The following is a 19,060-nucleotide window of genomic DNA, read 5'->3' on the forward strand; positions in this document are numbered from 1 at the left end:
AAGATAATGAAAAACATTATTTGAGTGTTCTATTTCTATTTGGTGGCTCCTATGGTGTTTGGAGTGGTTGTTAGGGTGTTTCAATAGTGTTTGGGTGATTAATAAATAGTTGTTGAGGATGATGTCTATGTGTAGATGCCAGTCTGTGACTGCTGTGCACCTTCTAAGGTGATTGATATTGTTAGGATGTTTTAACTAGGTGATGTGTAGGTGACTGGTTGAGGCTTATTATGGCTAGCAGTGGTTACTGGAGTGTTTACTCACACTAGGCTATCCGAACCATGCCCAGACATGTTTGACCCAAATTTCCTGGTTCGTTTGACAAGTATGAGGGCTTTGTGCCACACCTGGTTTGGCCGGGCAGCCCTGGCCCGGTTGGAAGAGGTGGGCCAGAGTGCAGTTCAGATGGGCTCTGGTGCAGCATGCTTGTAATGTGAGTGCAAAGTGTGCGGGAGCACCAAACTGATGCAAAGTGTCTTTTATAAGGATTTATTAATCATTCTTACTTTTCAATGAACACGAACTGTACAAATCAAAGATGCAAATCCCTCCACTGCCACTTTCAGCTTCACTCTTAATACGTCCAACATGATAGGGCTGGGCGAAATGGCCAAAATGAAATCTTGATAATTATTCTCCATATTGAAAGATAACAATATATATTTCGATATAAGTTGTTAATGCTTTCAGGTTTAAAAAGGGTACCCCAACAATGACTGAAGCCACAAAAATTGGAGGGTCCATTAAACAGCATAACATATTTTCTGCCAATAAAATTTTGGTGGCTGTAATTTCGGTACATCTCTAATATCGACACATTTTTAGATTCCCATTGTTGCACATTTCTGTTGTGTGATTGGCTCTTAGATCAATATAGAGTAAAAAAAATGCTTATTGTTATGGACAAATTTTATTGTTATTAGATATAATATCACTCATCGGCCCAGCCCAAGATGATGACTTTCATGAAAATTTATGAGTGCCTAAAGTGCAAATGATTTGACTAAAAATTACTGCATCCCAAACAACTTAAAATAATACAAAACATTATAATTAAACCAATCTCTACTGTACTGAGCGAGAGCACTTCTCTTCCTAACTGAACAGTCGCATCATCGATGATGTAAAATCTAGAGGTAAAAATGCAGCATGAATGTGGCCAGAGAGGGAGAGTGGGGACAATTGTCCCCAGACACGGATTAAGGCAACCGTGCCTAGTGTGAGTGCTCCCTCATTGTTGTTAGGTTGATGAGGGAGACTGTTTTGCAGTTGTTCGAGTCTGTTCTGGATGGCTGCTATTCTGATTGGACACATTGTCATTATTTGATCATACACATGCATACTTGTTTTGGTGACTTATGAAGACACTTCATATGTGTAATGTATTTTATGCTCTCCATACGCGTAATGTATTTTATACTTATATAATATTATTAAAGTATATCGCTTAATACTACCCTTCCCCCAAACCCAACCATTCATGTACCTGTGGCAAATTTTGAATGTAAAATACTGTTGAGTATAATTTTATAACAGTTTTGATTTATATTATTTTATTATACACATTTTTAAACCCAAAAAACAGTGCACACACATACTCACACACAAAATGTTTGTGAGATTAGACAACCACATCCCATATCATAAAAAGACTTCTACCTTTTTCAACATACTGTTAACTATTCTCAATGCAAAATACTTTAACATTTAAATGTCTTCACAAGCCTTTTTAAAATGTATTTTCCACTTTCATTGATATGGTATGAATTGTTTTTCAAATTGAGGTTGTCCCCAAAAGTTCCCAAAGGGAAGATTTGTATGATTTAGGTCACTTCTTGGTACAAAATATGTCCCTGAAGTATAAGAAAGTAAACACACACTAGGGTAGCCCAAGGAAACCCTGGACTGAGAACAGAGTGTTCCTCTACTGTGTTTCACTTACTCTCATAGCTAGATTAATTATTCATCCAATCGAGCCCTTAAACCATCCCCTCTCTCTCCCTCTCTTATGAATGGAGCATGAAAACTGAGATTTGGAGTGAATGTGTATGAGTTGTACAGGAAGAGGATAGCTTGCCCATACACTGACCTGTGTGTTAACGTCCATGTCGGCCTCCAGAAGCACTTGAACTGTAGCATAATGGCCATTGCGGGCAGCCAGGTGTAGAGGTGTGTGTTTGCGTGTATTACAGCTCATTAGATTAGGGTGGGCCGTCAGTAGCATGCGGACCACCTGTAGGCGACCGTAGAGGGCGGCCAGGTCCAGCGGCGTTTCTCCTCGACTGTTCCTCATGCTGGGGTCTGTCAGCTCTTGCAACAAAACACGGACCACCTCGGAGTGACCGTACTGAGCTGCACAGTGTAACGCTGTCTCCTTCTCAAGGTTCTACATTAGAGAGAGAGACACAGAGAGACAGCGTGTTACTGTAACAGAAATTCACTATGAAGCATTCATTATCAAAACATGAGCTGTCATTCAACTGTCTGTCAATCATATACTGCCCTAAATAAGGCCTGTAAAGCATTGCAAGGGCCCTCAGGCTATTGCCATGATTTTTTTAGCACACAGCACAGCAGCACAGATACACACCCTGATTGTATCCCTGCATCACATCAATTTAATACCACACCAATTCAATGCATCAATTCAATGATTTATTGGTGAAAAATAATAAAGACACATTTCTTAAAGTTGAATCATTTGGATGAATAAGCAGATTTATGCTGTCGTCATGTGATGAAATACTGGAATAAGTGCAATGTTAAAGTATAAGTGACACATTACAGTGCTATAATGTTGTGTGCATTTACCATGGTGTTTACTAAAACAATGTGGATGTTAAAAGTCCTTGTGAAATCCTAATGTACAATGCTAGTGTACAGTGTTATTATTTAGGGGAACAAGTAATCTGTGCAAGTTAATCTGAAATAAAAGTCTCAGCAACTTCTGGTTCACTCAGACTTTAAGGGCCATCACAAATGACACAAAGCACATTAACTATATACACTCACCGGCCTCTTTATTAGGTACACCTTACTAGTACCTTGTTAAACCCCCTTTTGCCTTCAGAACTGCCTTAATCCTTCATGGCATGGAATCAACAGATACTGGAAATATTCCTCAGAGATTTTGGTCCATATTGACATGATAGCATCAGGCAGTTTCTGCAGATTTGTCCACTGTTATAAAGGGATGGACATGATCAGCAACAGCACTCAGGTAGGCAGTGGTGTTGACACAATGCTCAATTGGTACTAATGGGCCCAAAGTGTACCAAAAAAATATCCCCACACCATAACAGCACCACCACCAGCCTGAACCTGGAATCAACAACAATGCCACATTTAAAGTCACTTAAATCATGTTTCTTCCCCATTCTGATGCTCGGTTTGAACTGCAGCAGATTAGCCGCGTTTCCACTATCATGCCTATAGCGAGCGAACCAGGGCGAGTCAAGGCCAGTCACATTTCCACTGTCACCTCTGGGGCCTAATCGGGCCAAAGCGGGGCTTTCTAGGGGGCCAGCGGTCGGCCTTTTTCAGCCCGCCAAACACCTTGGGGCAAAGAGGGCCAGTTGGGGCTTCGGGGTGGAGTGAAAGGAAAGGCAGACACTAGTTTTCTGATCACACACGAGTACATGTGCCAAACAAATAAATAAATAAGGGAAAGAAAACCTCTAGCCTTGTAGGCTGGGGTCTTTTTGCGTATGATTGCCCTTATGTTTCCCTTTTAAATGTAAAGCTGTTGCATAAAATAATAAAGTTTTCATTTATAAGTGACATTCTTTGCTGCGTCCTCCTTGATGTTTCAATAACGCATAATAATCTTTACCACATATTAAAGACACAGCAGAAAGTAAAGGTTTTCCACAGATTTTGTCAAGTTTAAAAAGTGTGTTTGTGCGCGTTTAGATACCTGTATATGAATGTGAGACTGAGCAAAAGAGCGCTCCCTGCACAGCCCTGTTAATCCCGCGACCAGCTTTTTTCTTCTTGTTATTTATTTTGTAGATAATACACAATATAAATACAACAGAAAGAAATAAAACTAAACAAATTTTACTCCACTTTTGTAGGCTCACCTAGTACCATATCTTGATAAAATAGCCTAAGCTATATTCAAATAATTTTAAGAATTACAAATATCGGATATAATAAAATTATTATTAAAATAAAATAATTATTATTATTATTAAAATCGTGCAAACAGAGCATTTTTTGGGTGAGTGAAAGCAGAAACTAGGCTACCTTCTTTTTTGTCATGCACAGCACTTTACAAAGGCATCGGGGAAAACTGCTAATACAAAATGTGTTCTGTGTCCTCAAGTGTTTATGGTTTTATATCACATGCTAAAATTTAAAAATGTAATTTTAAATGCATGAAGAAGTTGCAAAGTTGCTGAGCGCAACGAAATATAGTATTTATAAAAATATTTTATTACTTGTTCTTAGTGCTGAAATACGTAACACTTTTCTTAAGATCATAGAATAATGCAACATCCTTAAATAAAGGGAAATCACCTGTCATATAGCCTATGAGGAAAAATGTATGTTTCAGGTCTCTCCAGAGCATTTGGGCTGAATGTTTGACTGCGTCTATCTAAATGAGGATGCTATAAAATACATTTTCTACTGAGTTATTAACGGAAAATTTCTGTGGTGTAATTTTATGGATGGTGCGCTATAATGAATGAAAATACACAGGCCTGTGCGTATAGACATATAATGTACTGCTGTACAGTAACGTGTCATTTGTTTGTTTTAGTGGTCTTCATTTTACTCGTTTATTTTTGATGTGATGGTGTGCTTTATCTGCCTGATTCCCGCTGAAGTGGGCAGGTTGTGTGTGTGACGTTTGATTTGGGGGATGTTGTGGGAGCGGGGTTTGCGTGATGCGCTGCGAGCTACTAGCCCAACAGTGGAAACGCGACATGATTTCGGCTTCACTGCTCAACCTCCCAGGCGATTGGCCCGGCCCGGCCCAATAAAAGCCCTGGCTTACACTGGTCCAATAGTGGAAATGCGGCTGTTGTCTTGACCATGTTCACATGCCTAAATGCATTGAGTTGCTCCCATGTGATTTTCTCATAAGAATTTTGTGTTAAAGAGTAGTTGGACAGGTGTACCTAATAAAGAAATAAAGTTTAGAGTGTAGATAACAATAAAGATAGAGTTCTAAAAAAAAAAACATTCTTAATGTAAAACACCAGTCCACATCTATAACGATAAAGATATACATATGCAGGATATGCAAAAAAATCAATGCATTAGTGGCATACCTGCAGGTTACAAGGTTGTACTTCCAGCTGAAAAGTATAAACTACACATTAACATATTGTAAATGTTCATCAGTGAGAATGCAAATATACTTATAGTTATTTTTATTAGTGTGAACGGGTCTTTACAATGATGTTACTGGAATATTTTGTTTGTTTATTGTGGTGATACTACTGTAGAACGTTGATGAGTTGCTAGAATGTTGTGTCTGGTTACCACTATGTTGTTAGAATGTTGTGTCTGCTACCTAGGTGTTGCCACAAAATGCTAAAAATGCTAAAAACAGTATGCCATTATTTGGCTACACACACACATACAAAACATAGTGCATACATTTGCAAAAACTACAGTTAAAATGACTGTGACTGCAAAGTAAATCTCATGATGTTTATAATGAGAGAAATCATGCATCATGGACACACTCTACAAATGTCTGCCATTTCCAGGTGTTTTATTTAAAATGTCTCTGATTCGTTTCTGCATTCTTAAACTAAACTTCAATATGATTAATAAGTGACACTTCATTTATCTCCGCATTTCACTGAAATTGGGCTTTTTCCTTCCTTACCTCCAATTTAATGGGGAACGTTGTTTATTTTGGTGGCACTTTTGCCACAAGCCCTCTATTAATTTATAACCCACCTAAGATTTTATATATTGGTCCAATAAAAAAGAAATTAAATATTGTAAGTCTTTCAGTCTTCAGATCATTTAGAATTATCAGCTCTTCTCCAAGTGCACAAATGGAGTGAGCCCAGTTAAGAGTTTTAACATGTAAACCTACAAAGCTGACAACTATTTCATCCACCTGACCCAAACAGACCATAACCTGCAATATAACTCAACAGTGCTCTCTGTTGGCAATACAGCACACCACACTCTATACTGTACACGTGTTTGTGTGCTTGTTTTAGAGGAGTGCTCCTACAAACGAGTCAGAAATATGCATTTATGTCAGTAACATGAAGGCAAACGAAGCATTCATGCAAGGTCTGTCAATAAACAAGAGAACTGCAGCAAGCGGCCGCTTTAACCGCAATGACTTATTTCAGGCAAATGGGTTCCTTAATTAGCCAGACATGATTGAAAATGATGATAAGAGACTCCCAGTCCCTGAAGCAGCACAAAGAAACAGACCTGATACTGCAAGGAGATATCTCTAGCGCTCTCTCATACTCTTTAATCTCTTTTTTTCAGCCTTGAACGGCAAACACACACACCGTAATTTCCTGCATCTATTTGCCGAGCCTACATCATACATCTGTATGTCGGCCAGAAAGAGCAATATCCAGAGTGACAGCAGGCCGATTTCCCACTGTTTACACCCTATTGGTTAATATCCAAGATGGGCTGTCATGATAAAACAACAGAAGTGGCTTTTGCATTCAATAAATGAAACGACACACAATGGTGAAGGCGTATCTAGCGAACAGCATTTTAAATGACACAAAACACACCATTAAAGTGAAACAAGACAAACGGGCTCAACAAAAGTGCTTTGTTCATTGATGAGGACCTGTGAGTCTCGTCTCATACAGCGGATCACTAAAGCAGATGTAGAAACAGACAGTGAAAGCCCCCAGGGGGGATTGAGGAGGTGTGGAGGAGCACATTAGTCTCGGCTAGCCTGTACAATCCTGTGCTGTTTAATGTGGATTCGGTCTCTGAGCCGATATTGTAGAATTAAAAGAGTATTCTGGTTTAGATATGCCCAGCTTAGACAGCTCAGACTGCATTTGTGGCATAATGTTGACTGTAAAAAATAAAATAAAATGAAACAAAACATATATTTTAAAAAATAGATGTCATGCATGAAATTTAAAATAAAAGTAAACAGACATTTCAAATGTTCGAGTTAGTATGTTAAATGACTTAGATTTGTTAAAGGGCACCTATTTTATCCCTTTTTCAAGATTTAGGATAAATCTTTTGTGTCTCCAGAATGTGTCTGTGAAGTTTCAGCTCAAGACACCCCCATCAGATTATTTATTATACCTTTCAGAATATTGGATTTTCTGCTTTAGACACCATGTAGCTTTTTTTGTTGCCTGTGCCTTTAAAGGGCACATAGTTTACCCCTTTTTTAAGATGTAATATTAATATTATGGTTCTTCTGAGTGCCAGTTTAGGTTCAATTCAAAATGTTTTAATAAAATGGGTTAAAAAGTGTTATTTTGGGGGCGTGTACAGGCAGCTGTTTTAGGGGTGTTGTTTCACATAAAAATTTATTTTGACTTTCCGCCCAACGTAACAAGGGGGCGGAGCCAAGAGCTCCCCCGCTCTGTGTTTAGCAACAGACAGGCAGACAGAGAAGCAACATGAGTGAGAGGACCAGCATTTAGCCGTACATACACGAGTCAGACACAGACCAAGCAGAGAGTGCAAAATCATTTGTGCCTTTGTATAGTTTTACAGCCAACTGTGTGCTAGTTTAAAGTTCCGAGCTTATACACCGAGACTAATAACCACGCACACTGGATTAACTTTGAAGCAACAAAACTGCGACACGGCACACTCAGACACGCACATTCGGATGTTATTTAAAATCAAACTATTCAGATTGTGCTCTGTGGCATGGCAGAAATATGAAGTGTCCCGAAACGTGGCTGGACGCTAAGGACAGCCGCTGACTTGAAGCGCCGCTGTGTGTACCCTGATATAAACCTATGTTAAGAATTCTGAAATGCATGACACTGCATCGCTAAGCGTCGAGACCAGCAGGCAAGTTCATTATTTTATTTCCAATGGAGGTACGCATTGGAAACGTGAGGCAACGGGCTCGCACTTTTCAGCTGCACCTAGTTAAGATGACAAGGAGCTTTTGTGACCACGAGAAATGCAAACGGCTAAAGTTTAAGGAAGATGCAATGAAAAGTACACGTTTGCAAACCTACCTACAAACAAACCAAGTTACAAACAATAATTCCGATTAGCGCGATCATGTGATGAATGTTGATCTTGTGTTGAGACCAAAAAGCCTTACATCTAAAAATAAAGCAAGGGTGTTCCTTTAGTGACTTCGTTTTGACTGACACGCTGAAAATGGCGGACGTGAAACAACAAACTGAGGATATGGTGATGCGCGCCTGTCAATCAATATTGGTGGGCGGAGGGACCGCACTCCTACGTCAAGTTGCGGTCAATCTGAAAACCTCTCCAATTAGTCCACCGTTTTTATGTTGTTAAATTGAAAAAAAAAAAAGGACTCTGTGTTTTTATTTTACCCTAATATGACAGTCTATACACTATACCTACATACATGTCTGTCCAAACAGTTTGAAAAGTATATTTTTCACCATAGGTGCCCTTTAATGCTAGTTCGTCCCACCTCAGTGTGCCTCAATCTCCACCTCGGCTGTGTCAGATAAACACCACAGTGAGAGTCATAACGGAAGCAGATCTCACGTAACGTTTGTGAGAAATACTACAGTAAGAACTTTCTCATTAAATATTTAATGTATTTGTTGTGTAGTTAATTCAAGCCTTTCTGCAAAGTCGTTACAAAGTTCACGCACACACACAGACACACACACACACACACACACACACAGCGGACACACACAGCACATGCGTTTAGCTTTGCACTGTTTTTGCACAGCAAATGTGACAGAATACACATTATTATCCACTGCAGTATGGATATCCTTTTCGTTAATGTACAAAATAAACCTGATTTAACGTCCACGCACCAGGATTGAAGCGTCTTCTTTTATAATTGTGCAGCTGTAGGGCTGTGGTGATAAAGTAAAGACTGTAAAATCGCTGTAATTCATTACAAGCATGCTCTGGTTTAAAAACGTGTTAAACATGTAAAACTCATTCCTAACCACATTTGATGATCGATGATCAAAGAGAGCTGAACAGATCTTTTAATCCCTGTTGCTTTGCGCACGACTTATCTTGTTGATATGATTATATGCGCTACAATGGAGACATGTTAATACGTGTCTGTCAATCAATTCGGAGGGAGGGGAAACCGCGCTCCTACATCACGTTGCGATGAGCTTTAAAATGAGAGGGAATTGGATCCTATTTAAATGTCAGGAAATTTAAGAAGAGACTTATTGTATTTTGTTCTATCACTCCAATATGACTGTGGACACACTATACCTGCACACAGTTTTGTCCAAACAGCTTACAAAAAATTTTTTTTTTCATCATAGGTGGCCTTTAAGCTCAATAAACAGCATTTGCGGCATAATCTTGATTGCTACAAGAAAAAGAAAAATGGTCACACTTTAATAAGGTTAAATTGGTTCATGTTAATGTGTTTACTAACATAAACTAATAATGAACAATTTTTGTAAAGCATTTATTAATCATAGTTCAACATTTAACTTATTAACTTTAAATAATGGACTGCAAGTTAACGAAACAAAAACAAATGACATTGTTTTTATTAATAAACATGAACAAAGAAGAATACATACTATAATTGTAATGTTCATTATTTATTCAGGTTAATAAATAATTATAAACATGAACTAATAGAAGCTTATTGTAGTGCTCCCAATAAAATAAAAAAATGCTAATTATGTTTATAAATTTATGAAAGAAAGCATTATTTAATATATGTATTATCCTTGTATTAATTCTTCTGTGTGTAATTCATACAGAAAAAGTTTTTTGTTTATATGAATATCATTTACATCTTATTTATTAATAATAAACATTGAGCCCACAATATTCCTTTACATAAATTAATGTCTTTATTCTACTTCTTTATATATGATTCCATTTAGACACCATGCCATTCCACAGCTTGGTCCAGTGATGACCACTGGACTATAAACACATGGTTCAACTTATGCTCACATACGCTTGACAGGAAGTGACCTCATATCAGTGACCTGTACTAAAGAGAGCTGAGTGAGAGTGTTAACACAGCAGATCTGACACCAGCTCTCACAAACATCTGGCTAACTTTGTGTGTGTGAGGGAGAAATGGAGGAATTCAGAGGGCCGTCTCTTGTGGGCTCAGAGGAGCTGAGAGTCAGAGAAAACGGTGTAACCTTTCATCCTAGCAGCCAGAAAACAAAACATTCCAGAAAACTAGTCATTTTCTCACACTCCCTAAATAAATAATAAGTCCTAGCTATCTTATTGTTCTTACAGTTTTTACATAGCAGTTTTCAATATATTAATACAATGTACATTCGTTTAAGTATATCTTGAAGTAATCAAAAGTGACATTGTTGAGGCATTTTGAAAAAATATACTTCCATTTCAACTAAAAGTTGTTCATCCTGAAATAATCATGAAAAGTGGTTTCCACAAAATATGAATAATGTTTCACAAAATCACTGTTGTAGCATGGCATACCACAGCTGCCAAAAATTAATTAATTAATAAAACCGAGAAATGTACAAATAAATACTGTAAATGCATAAACATAAACTCTGCCTTGAAACAAAAATATTAATGTTTTTAAAAAGAATTTAAATATAGTTTTAATGTCATTTTTATATTTATGTATAACCAGTTAAATATTTTCAATATTTACATTCTTAAGTTTCAAGTAAATTAACTATAACTGCACAGTATATAGGCAAACACACACACACACACACACACACACACACACACACACACACACACACACACACACACACACACACACACACACTTTTAAATAAAATAAATAAAATAAAATAGACATAAGAAATTAAATAAATGTTCTCGAAAACATAAAATGAAAATAGTATTATATATGAGAAACTGAACATAAGTAGATTTTTATCATTTAATTCTATGTTTGTTTATTTATTCACTTGCAATTTTGGAATTTTAGCATTCCAGACACAATATTGCAGTTGGTATGTTTGTTTTTGTTTTGGTGAGAATAAGAGGAAGATTTGATTTGAGATTAATTTGGAAGATTTCTTCCAAAACACTTCAAATATATTACTAATCCCAAACATTTAAATAAAATTATTAAATATTATATGAACTTTAATATCCCACCAGTGAATAACCATAACCTGATTTATTTGTCTTTTCCCCCAAAATACATCCCTCAACAGCAAATCAAGTTTTACCAGAAAAGTAGATTGCAACCAACACACAAACTCTACTATGATAATACTTATATTAATAAAATCACCTCTGTAGGTCAATAAAGCCACAAATGAATACACCAGCAGCCTCTTTATGTATATACAACAAAACTCACTCTACTGCATTGATTAGCATCCATAACTGCCTTTTAATCTCTAATACATGAAGTAATACGAGTTTGCAAAGGATGAGTAAATGATGCCAGAACTTCTTCATTTGTGACTAAACTATCCTTTCAAGAAGCTCTCGCTTAGCTGAATGACATAAGTAAGTGCTCTTCAAGTAAATTAGCACAGACTTCCCTTAATACACGGTCATATGCTGTAAAATGGGCCTGTCATAGGCTGTCATGTTCTTCTCTCTGAGGATGGAGATTTCGGAATGACAAATCACCCGCAGGTACGTTTGACGTGCATTTTTTTCAGTATGAACACGCCAGAGAAGCGCTGAGCGTTCAGATTGATTTTACGTCTTTCCAGATGAAAGAATGATGAATGGAGCCTCTACGCATTTATTGCTTTTACAGATCTGGACGACGCACTGGTTCATACATTAGATATGCACAACAAAATCTATAAAACGGCACAGAAATGCAAAAAACTTTCTGATGTCTTTTATCTTAAAGGGTTTACAAGCCTTGTGTGTGTTTGTGTCAGCATAAAAACTATAAAACACTTAGCTTTAAGTGATGGGGCTATAAACAGAATCTATATAGCAGCACTGAAATAATAGCATAGCCTTTGACACCAAGTATATGAGTATTATGTTCGGATATGAGTAATGTCCAAGTCATAAAGAGCTCAGCATCCCACACTGCAATGTAATATATGCTATAATGCCTGTGCCACCGGCTGCGTGTTTGTGTCTCACTGCTTTTGCTTTGCTTATAGTTCTTAAAGTACTGCACAAATTCAGATGTCAATGGAGTAAAATTCAAGTAAAAGGTTACTGTTGTTTGCTATCAGCTGGCTAGCACTACTAACTAGTTATCACTATTTATCAATTAGAGTTGTGCAGTGTGTATAAAAGAGTAAAGAAAGCCAATTTTTACTGATTTCATAAATTTTATAGTGTTAGTTCACCACAAATAAAAAATCTGTTCTCCTTAGCTCCTGCTGTTCCTCACATTGATGTATAAGATATTTGTTCATTGTTTTTCATTGTCAATCAAATCTGAAGATTTCTGTCCCATCATTAAAATTCTATTCTCCCAAAAACATTCCAAAAAGATACTATGCGTAAAAAAAATAAATAAATAAATTCAGTGGTTTAATCCTAACCGGAACAGAATTACTTTAGTCTTTTATCCGCATTTTGACATTAAGCGCACATTATTAACCAGATTATGCTTAATGTCCCAACAAAATGGACCTGTGAACATGTCTTCATCTTTATAGGGGTGAGGTCATAAACACAGCTGGATCTTTGTGCTTTAAACTAAATTATTAGCCCTCCTGTCTAATGTTCATACTTTTTCAAATATTTCCCAAGTGCTGTTTAAGGGAGAGAAGATTTTAACACATCCTAAACACAATAGTTTGTACTTGTCCTTACCATGATGACAAAAAAATAATACTGCAAGATACTAGAATTCAAGTACTACTTTTAAAAAGAGTAATTCAAAGACTTACCTATTAACTAGGTAAGTTGGGTTAATAAGGCATATCACTGGTGGTTTGTTCTGTAGAGAATTGGGACAAATCTCAAAGGCACAGTTGACTTTAAAATGAAACTTTTTTCATTTTTACTCGCCTTTCATTTGTCACAAACCTGTTTCCTTTTTTTTTTTGTTGAACTAAAAAAAAAGTCTTTTTTTTAAGTTGGAAACCTGTAACAATTGACTCCTGTAGAGCTTGTTTTTCCTATTATGAAAGTCAATGGTTACAGGTTTCCAACATTTTAGAAGATAACTTATTTTGTGTTCAACAGAAAAAAAGAAACTCACAAAAGGTTGACAGGCTTGAGTAAATAGTGAGTAAATTTAGAAACTATACCTTTAAGGGGGCTAAAAATATTGGCCTTATCAGATTTTACATTTATTAAATTTCTTTATTATTATTGCAGCCCAAAAAAAAAGAAATATGTCTTACCTGTGAAAAAATATATAATAGGAAATACTGTGGAAAACAAATCCTTGATCATCGCTTGGAAAAATATTCTGAGAAAAATTCACAGAACGGCTAATAATTTTGTCTTTAACTAAGGGTGCTTTCAAGTTCAATTGTAACCCCTTGCCACCTTCTCGACTGGTCTTTTTTCTTTCTGAATCCCAGTACGCTTGCGTCATCGAGACACAAAAGCAAAGCGGCAAAATGGAAAGATGTTGCCACATTGCGGTCGTTCTGCTTTTACTGAATCTTTTGGTTTTGGATATACAGAAAGCGACTTGCGTCTATCTGCCGCAAAAATATTTTAAACGTTCAGAACATAACCCAATGTCTTACAGAAGCTGTTTTTGGAGGAGACAAGCAGACATTATCACTGCGTTTGCCCTAGCTCAGTCCAAGTACAACTTGTCACCAAGGTACAGTACGTGATACACACACACACACACACGAATGAACTTTATGAAAATGATAGTTTGTTGTTCTATTGTAGGTTCACTTCTGTTATTTGGTACAATTGTATTCATACCAGAAGTGAACTGGACCAGAGTTTGCATGAACCCTACCTCAGACTACCTCTTTCAGGTGGTTTGTGGATGCGAACATTCAGAAGACACGTTCACACTAGCTGAACGTACTGTAATCTGATGTCAAACGAACCAGGGTGCGGACCAAAAGTTCTAGTGTGAAAGCACCCTAAACATGCATATAGTTTACCATATCATACTAGATCTCAAGAAAACAACAATAGATAAAGCTCAGGATACCAGAAGATTTTAATCAAAACATAATCAGTTAAACAGACCTAAGCATTCATTTAGTTGTTCAAGTGTAAAGGAGATGAATTTTTTTGTTTTAAGGCAAATGCTGTCAGGAGGAGCAGGTAAGCACTGAATCTCCACTGAAAACATACTGTGGTAAAATAAATTTCCATATTTGAAAGACATGGTGCATAACAATAGAACTGAATGCGGTGCGTTCTTGTCTGGTGAGAAACTCAGTTTATATTGCGTCTCAATAAGGCAGTGAAGAGCAGTGAATTTGAACAAACCAAATCTTAAACAGAGTGAGTTTAAAAGAGCATGACAGCTCACTAGAAGCGCCCAGAAATGCTTATTCAAAATTAAAAGTGCATATAGCTTTGCATCACTTTACTTCTTTTCCATTGAGCAAAAGTATCAACTGCATTTAAATGACGCAAACACAATTAAAATTATAATTAAATTATAAGTTAGAAACATTATTTTCAGCATGATGCGGGCCACAAAATTAATCCAGATGTGTCTTATGATTACAACTATTCTAGAATTTTTTGCAACCGCCCCTAGCATCTTCTGGCCCCAGTTTAAGAACCACTGCACTATACTACATTTAAAAATAGTAGCATACACTAAATTACACAATAAAAACAGCCATAATAGAAAATGCTACCCAAATTTCACCAAAACGTTAAGTTAAGAAAATGGCGACAGAATTGTCACTCTGGGTGAACTAATTAAAATCCACTTCCTTTAATGAATTAAAAACAATCAAACTCAAAAATAGGCCCTAATCATTATTAACAGACTACTAAGAGTGTAAATGATTGCCATTCACTGTCTTTGCCTCTGCACAATGCGCTCACACTGGCAGTGAAGCTCTATCCATCAAGCTGCTGGTTTAGTAGCTGAAGATTGGATGTAATTGTTTCTCAGGCGGGTTTTGTCATTAAGAGCGAGGCAGACAGCAGGAGAGAGAAAAAGAGAGAGAGAGAAAGAGAGAGAGAGCAGCACTCTTCCCTGCACTGAGACAGCATTTTAACTGCGGGTAAATACAGGCCTTTCACAGAGCAGCTCTGATTCTGCTCATCAAACCCTCCATCAGCCCATAAACACGCTGAGATGCGAGAAACAGGTCTGAAACTGTCAAAACCCCGTTGAGACTGTGTGAATGTGTGAGTGTGCAGGTGTTTTGTGTGTTTGTGCACTGTTTATTTGTACTAGGTTTGTGTAAAGTGCCAATCAGTGCTTATTACTAGTTCTTGTGTGCGCTCAGAATTGAACGAACCCTGGTTATGATGGATTGTGGAGGAAGGCTGTGCTATTCATTTTCTGATGTCATGATAAATATGCATGAAAATACTTCACTGACTAACACTAAATACCAAAAACCCAGCAACCATCCAGAATTTCATAGCAACCACTTAAAGTTCAGTTCACACCTTTGAAGATTTTCATTCATTTATTTTCTTTTGGCTTAGTCCCTTTATTTATCAGGGGTTGTTACAGAGGAATGAACTGCCAACTTATCCAGCATATGTTTCATGCAGCGCATGCCCTTCCAGCTGCAACCCATCACTGGGAAACACCCATACAGTCTTGCATGCACACACATACACTATGGAAAATTTAGCTTATTCATTTCAACTATAGTGCATGACCATGGGGGAAAAAGGAGCACTTGAACGAAACCCACACGAACAGTCAAACTCCACTGATATTTATTCAATATAAATATCAGTTTTCTGATTTGTTTTAAAGTCTGATTGCAATAAAAGCATTTTAACACATTTCTGAGTGAAAAGGGAGCACTAAATAGAGGGCAGGGCTTGTTTTTAGGGTACATCCATCTATTGTCCTACTCACAGCATAGGAGTGTTTCTCAGATTAAACTATTAAACTACAAACATGTTGAAAGGCTTGTGGGTGAGTAATAAGGAATTCTCATCAGGTCTGTTTTTGTATTAAAGTTTTCTGTAAATTTAATCATCATATATTCTGTCTAGGCTGTGCTTATATTGGTGCTTTTTCATTTTAAAAGAGCTCTTGTAAAATGAATACACTAATGATCCATGCTGGCATTCTTAATGCATTTCAGAAAACAATCTCTGTCCAAAATATACTTCCTGAAACACATGATTCATGACCATTAACGCTCACTGTGTATCCACATATCTTGCCGGTTAGGAGCTTGATGAATCAGGGAATAATTCGCAATTGTCCAGGAAAACAGTGAGAGAATGATAGTGGATAATCATACTCAATTTTCTAAATAAAAAGGGTGTTCATCATTTTCAAAACACTCCGTCTCTGCAGGTATAGAAGAAGGCAGAGTAGTGTGAACACCAAGCAAAACTGTGCTTTAAAATGAGTGGTACATAAAAACAGTAGTTGCTACTATGATACTTCGTACATGTGACTTTTTAATGCATCTATTGTGTCTGACAAGATTTCACACAGACAAGCCATCCATAATCATGACTCTCTGGCATTCTGGTATGGTTAAATTTGTAAATCCAATCTTTCCAGCAAGACTCAGATTGCACTTCAAACTCACAAAAGTGTCCATGTGCTTTAGTAGATTGCATGTGTGTACCTGCTCATTAACTCTGCTGTGGGAAGGCCCATGGTGGATCAGAATCTGGACTATGTCCACGTCACCTCTCCATGCAGCCAGATGCAGAGGAAAACAGCCTTTACTGTCGGACACATTAGTAGAGGCTTCAAACTGCAACAACTTCAATACCACGTCCCTGCAAGACAGACAAATAAAAAAGATTACACATTTTGGGTAAGTGTGTAGGCGATTATCATTTATAAACCCCAAAATCAAATAAATCTGCCATGGTACTGTTTAAGTTAAAGAAAGTTTTCCCCAAGCACAATATAAAGGGAGTAATTGTGCTGTAATCATAGTACATTATTCATGTTATATAAACTCTCTCTCTCACTCTGGCCTCGTTCCTACAGCTAACATTTTAAAAAGCCGTGTACTAATCTAATTCCACCGCTACTTAAAAAAATCTGACTAATCTGACACCCCACCAACCCATAAACCCCTCACTAATCGAATGTAACTCCACCCACCCAAATTCTGTCCTAATCTGACCCCACCCCCATTTCATAAACCCCACCCTAATCTGGCATCACAGTCATCTAATCCTGATGTATGCCAGCTGGATTACACCTCTGGAATCTGAAGTAATCCTGACGTCTAGCGCTTTCTCTTTTTAAGTCTATAATGCTGGGAGGGAATGCCTGTCTGAGAATGATGCGAATGTGTGCAAAACGTTTCGTGTCAATTTGTCTTCATTCAGGTATTCACTTAATCTCAAAATGTTCACAGTTCCAATTTTTGTGGAAACTGTAATGTATTTTAATGTTTAGGATTCTTTAATAAAAAAGAAAGTTCAAAATAACATATTTAAAATAAACAGTTTATAATTTATCATAATAATTTTTACTTTTACTCTTAAACAACTGAATATCTCCTTGATAAATTAAAAGTAGATATATTATAGATCTATACATTTCTACTGCATGATTTCCTAAGACCCTCTTTACGCCTTAGGTGTGCATTGTTTTTCATAATATTCCTTTATCTATGCATACTGTGTTATATGTATAATATATAAAGTTATTAAAGCATTTGTACAAAATAAATTCCATTTTCCAACAAAAGAGGTCAATGAAATTGACATATATGTAAGAAACAAAATGTTTGGTCTATTTTTCTCATTTATAACATTTTGTATTGAGATAGAGGGTAATTATTATGTAGTAATATCTCACCTTAAATATATTGAACATTTCTTTCTTGTAAAGCCCTCTAAACATTTGAATGTCCAACCAACATTGTGTCATCCCATCTCTTAAGGTATAATTTGAGTGTTACCTGTGTCCGTTCAGAGATGCGTGGTGCAGAGGTGTGTATCCTGATCCGTCCACACAGTTGACATTGAGGCCTCTCCACATACTGCAGAAGAAAAAAACATATATTGCTCAGTACACATGAGTAAACACAAAGACATCAGTGCAGAACTACTAAACACCTACAACAAAACCATATTTCATGATTTATTTCTGTACAAAGCTGATCTGAGAGCTGATACAGCAGAGTCTGAGTAAACCACTCTCATGCCAAGATTGCTGTGGGACTCTTCTGTTTCTCACGATCTCCAGAGGACCCTAAACGCTGCTTAGAGAACACACACAAACATTTACCTCAAGATATAAATGGGGAAATACCACAGTAAATGGGTTTTTATGATTTTTTTGGTCAAATACCATATATATATATATATATATATATATATATATATATATATATATATATATATATACCACATAAAATCCAAATATTAATTCTATAATAACATAATTACATAAAAAAATAAACATGATAAACAATCATTTTAAACAATCACTATCTTTATCTTAGATAACCATAAAATACTTTTGTAATATTTATAAATGTATTTTCCAACTGAGAATGTCTTTGAATGTTTACAAAATAAAGTTTTGTCAGATGTAGCTCAATTTTGTCCCTAAAATATGGAAGCACTGTAGTTGAAAAACATTACTCCTTGTGTACAATAAATCTGTTTCCCAAATTTCCAATTCAAGAATAAACAGAAAGCACATTGTGTTCTCATTCTCAGAATGTATTATATAAGAGACTGTGGATTAAAGATTGTTGATTTAATCAAGGCAAAGAAATACTTTCCAATACCTCCTTTCTATTTCACAAACACACACACGTTAAAGCATAATAAGAGTCATAGATGAATCCACGACTAGAACATGAGCAGTCAATGGTACTGATGTCTAGACTGATAAGTGGACTCACCCTAGACAAATATG

At 36.6% G+C, this 19,060-nt stretch overlaps 1 protein-coding gene across 9 annotated transcripts in view; it reads right to left on the bottom strand.

Moving 5' to 3' along the window:
• The window catches only part of anks1b (ankyrin repeat and sterile alpha motif domain containing 1B), a 315,285-nt gene that overhangs the window by 230,874 nt on the left and 65,351 nt on the right, over window positions 1–19,060 (bottom strand). For all 9 annotated transcript variants that reach the window (XR_015482120.1, XM_087247217.1, XM_087247215.1 and 6 more), the window contains 3 exons: window positions 18,093–18,173; window positions 16,794–16,950; window positions 2,090–2,386 (listed from right to left, as the gene is read on the bottom strand). Coding sequence is in view for 8 of the 9 variants with exons in the window: in XM_087247217.1 (XP_087103343.1) it covers window positions 2,090–2,386; window positions 16,794–16,950; window positions 18,093–18,173 (535 nt within the window). In the remaining variant the exon portion in view is untranslated. The remainder of the gene's footprint in view (window positions 1–2,089; window positions 2,387–16,793; window positions 16,951–18,092; window positions 18,174–19,060) is intronic.

Source organism: Danio rerio, chromosome 4 (assembly GCF_052040795.2).
Source record: "Danio rerio strain M-AB ecotype USA chromosome 4, GRCz13ab, whole genome shotgun sequence".
NCBI classification, from domain to species: domain Eukaryota; kingdom Metazoa; phylum Chordata; class Actinopteri; order Cypriniformes; family Danionidae; genus Danio; species Danio rerio.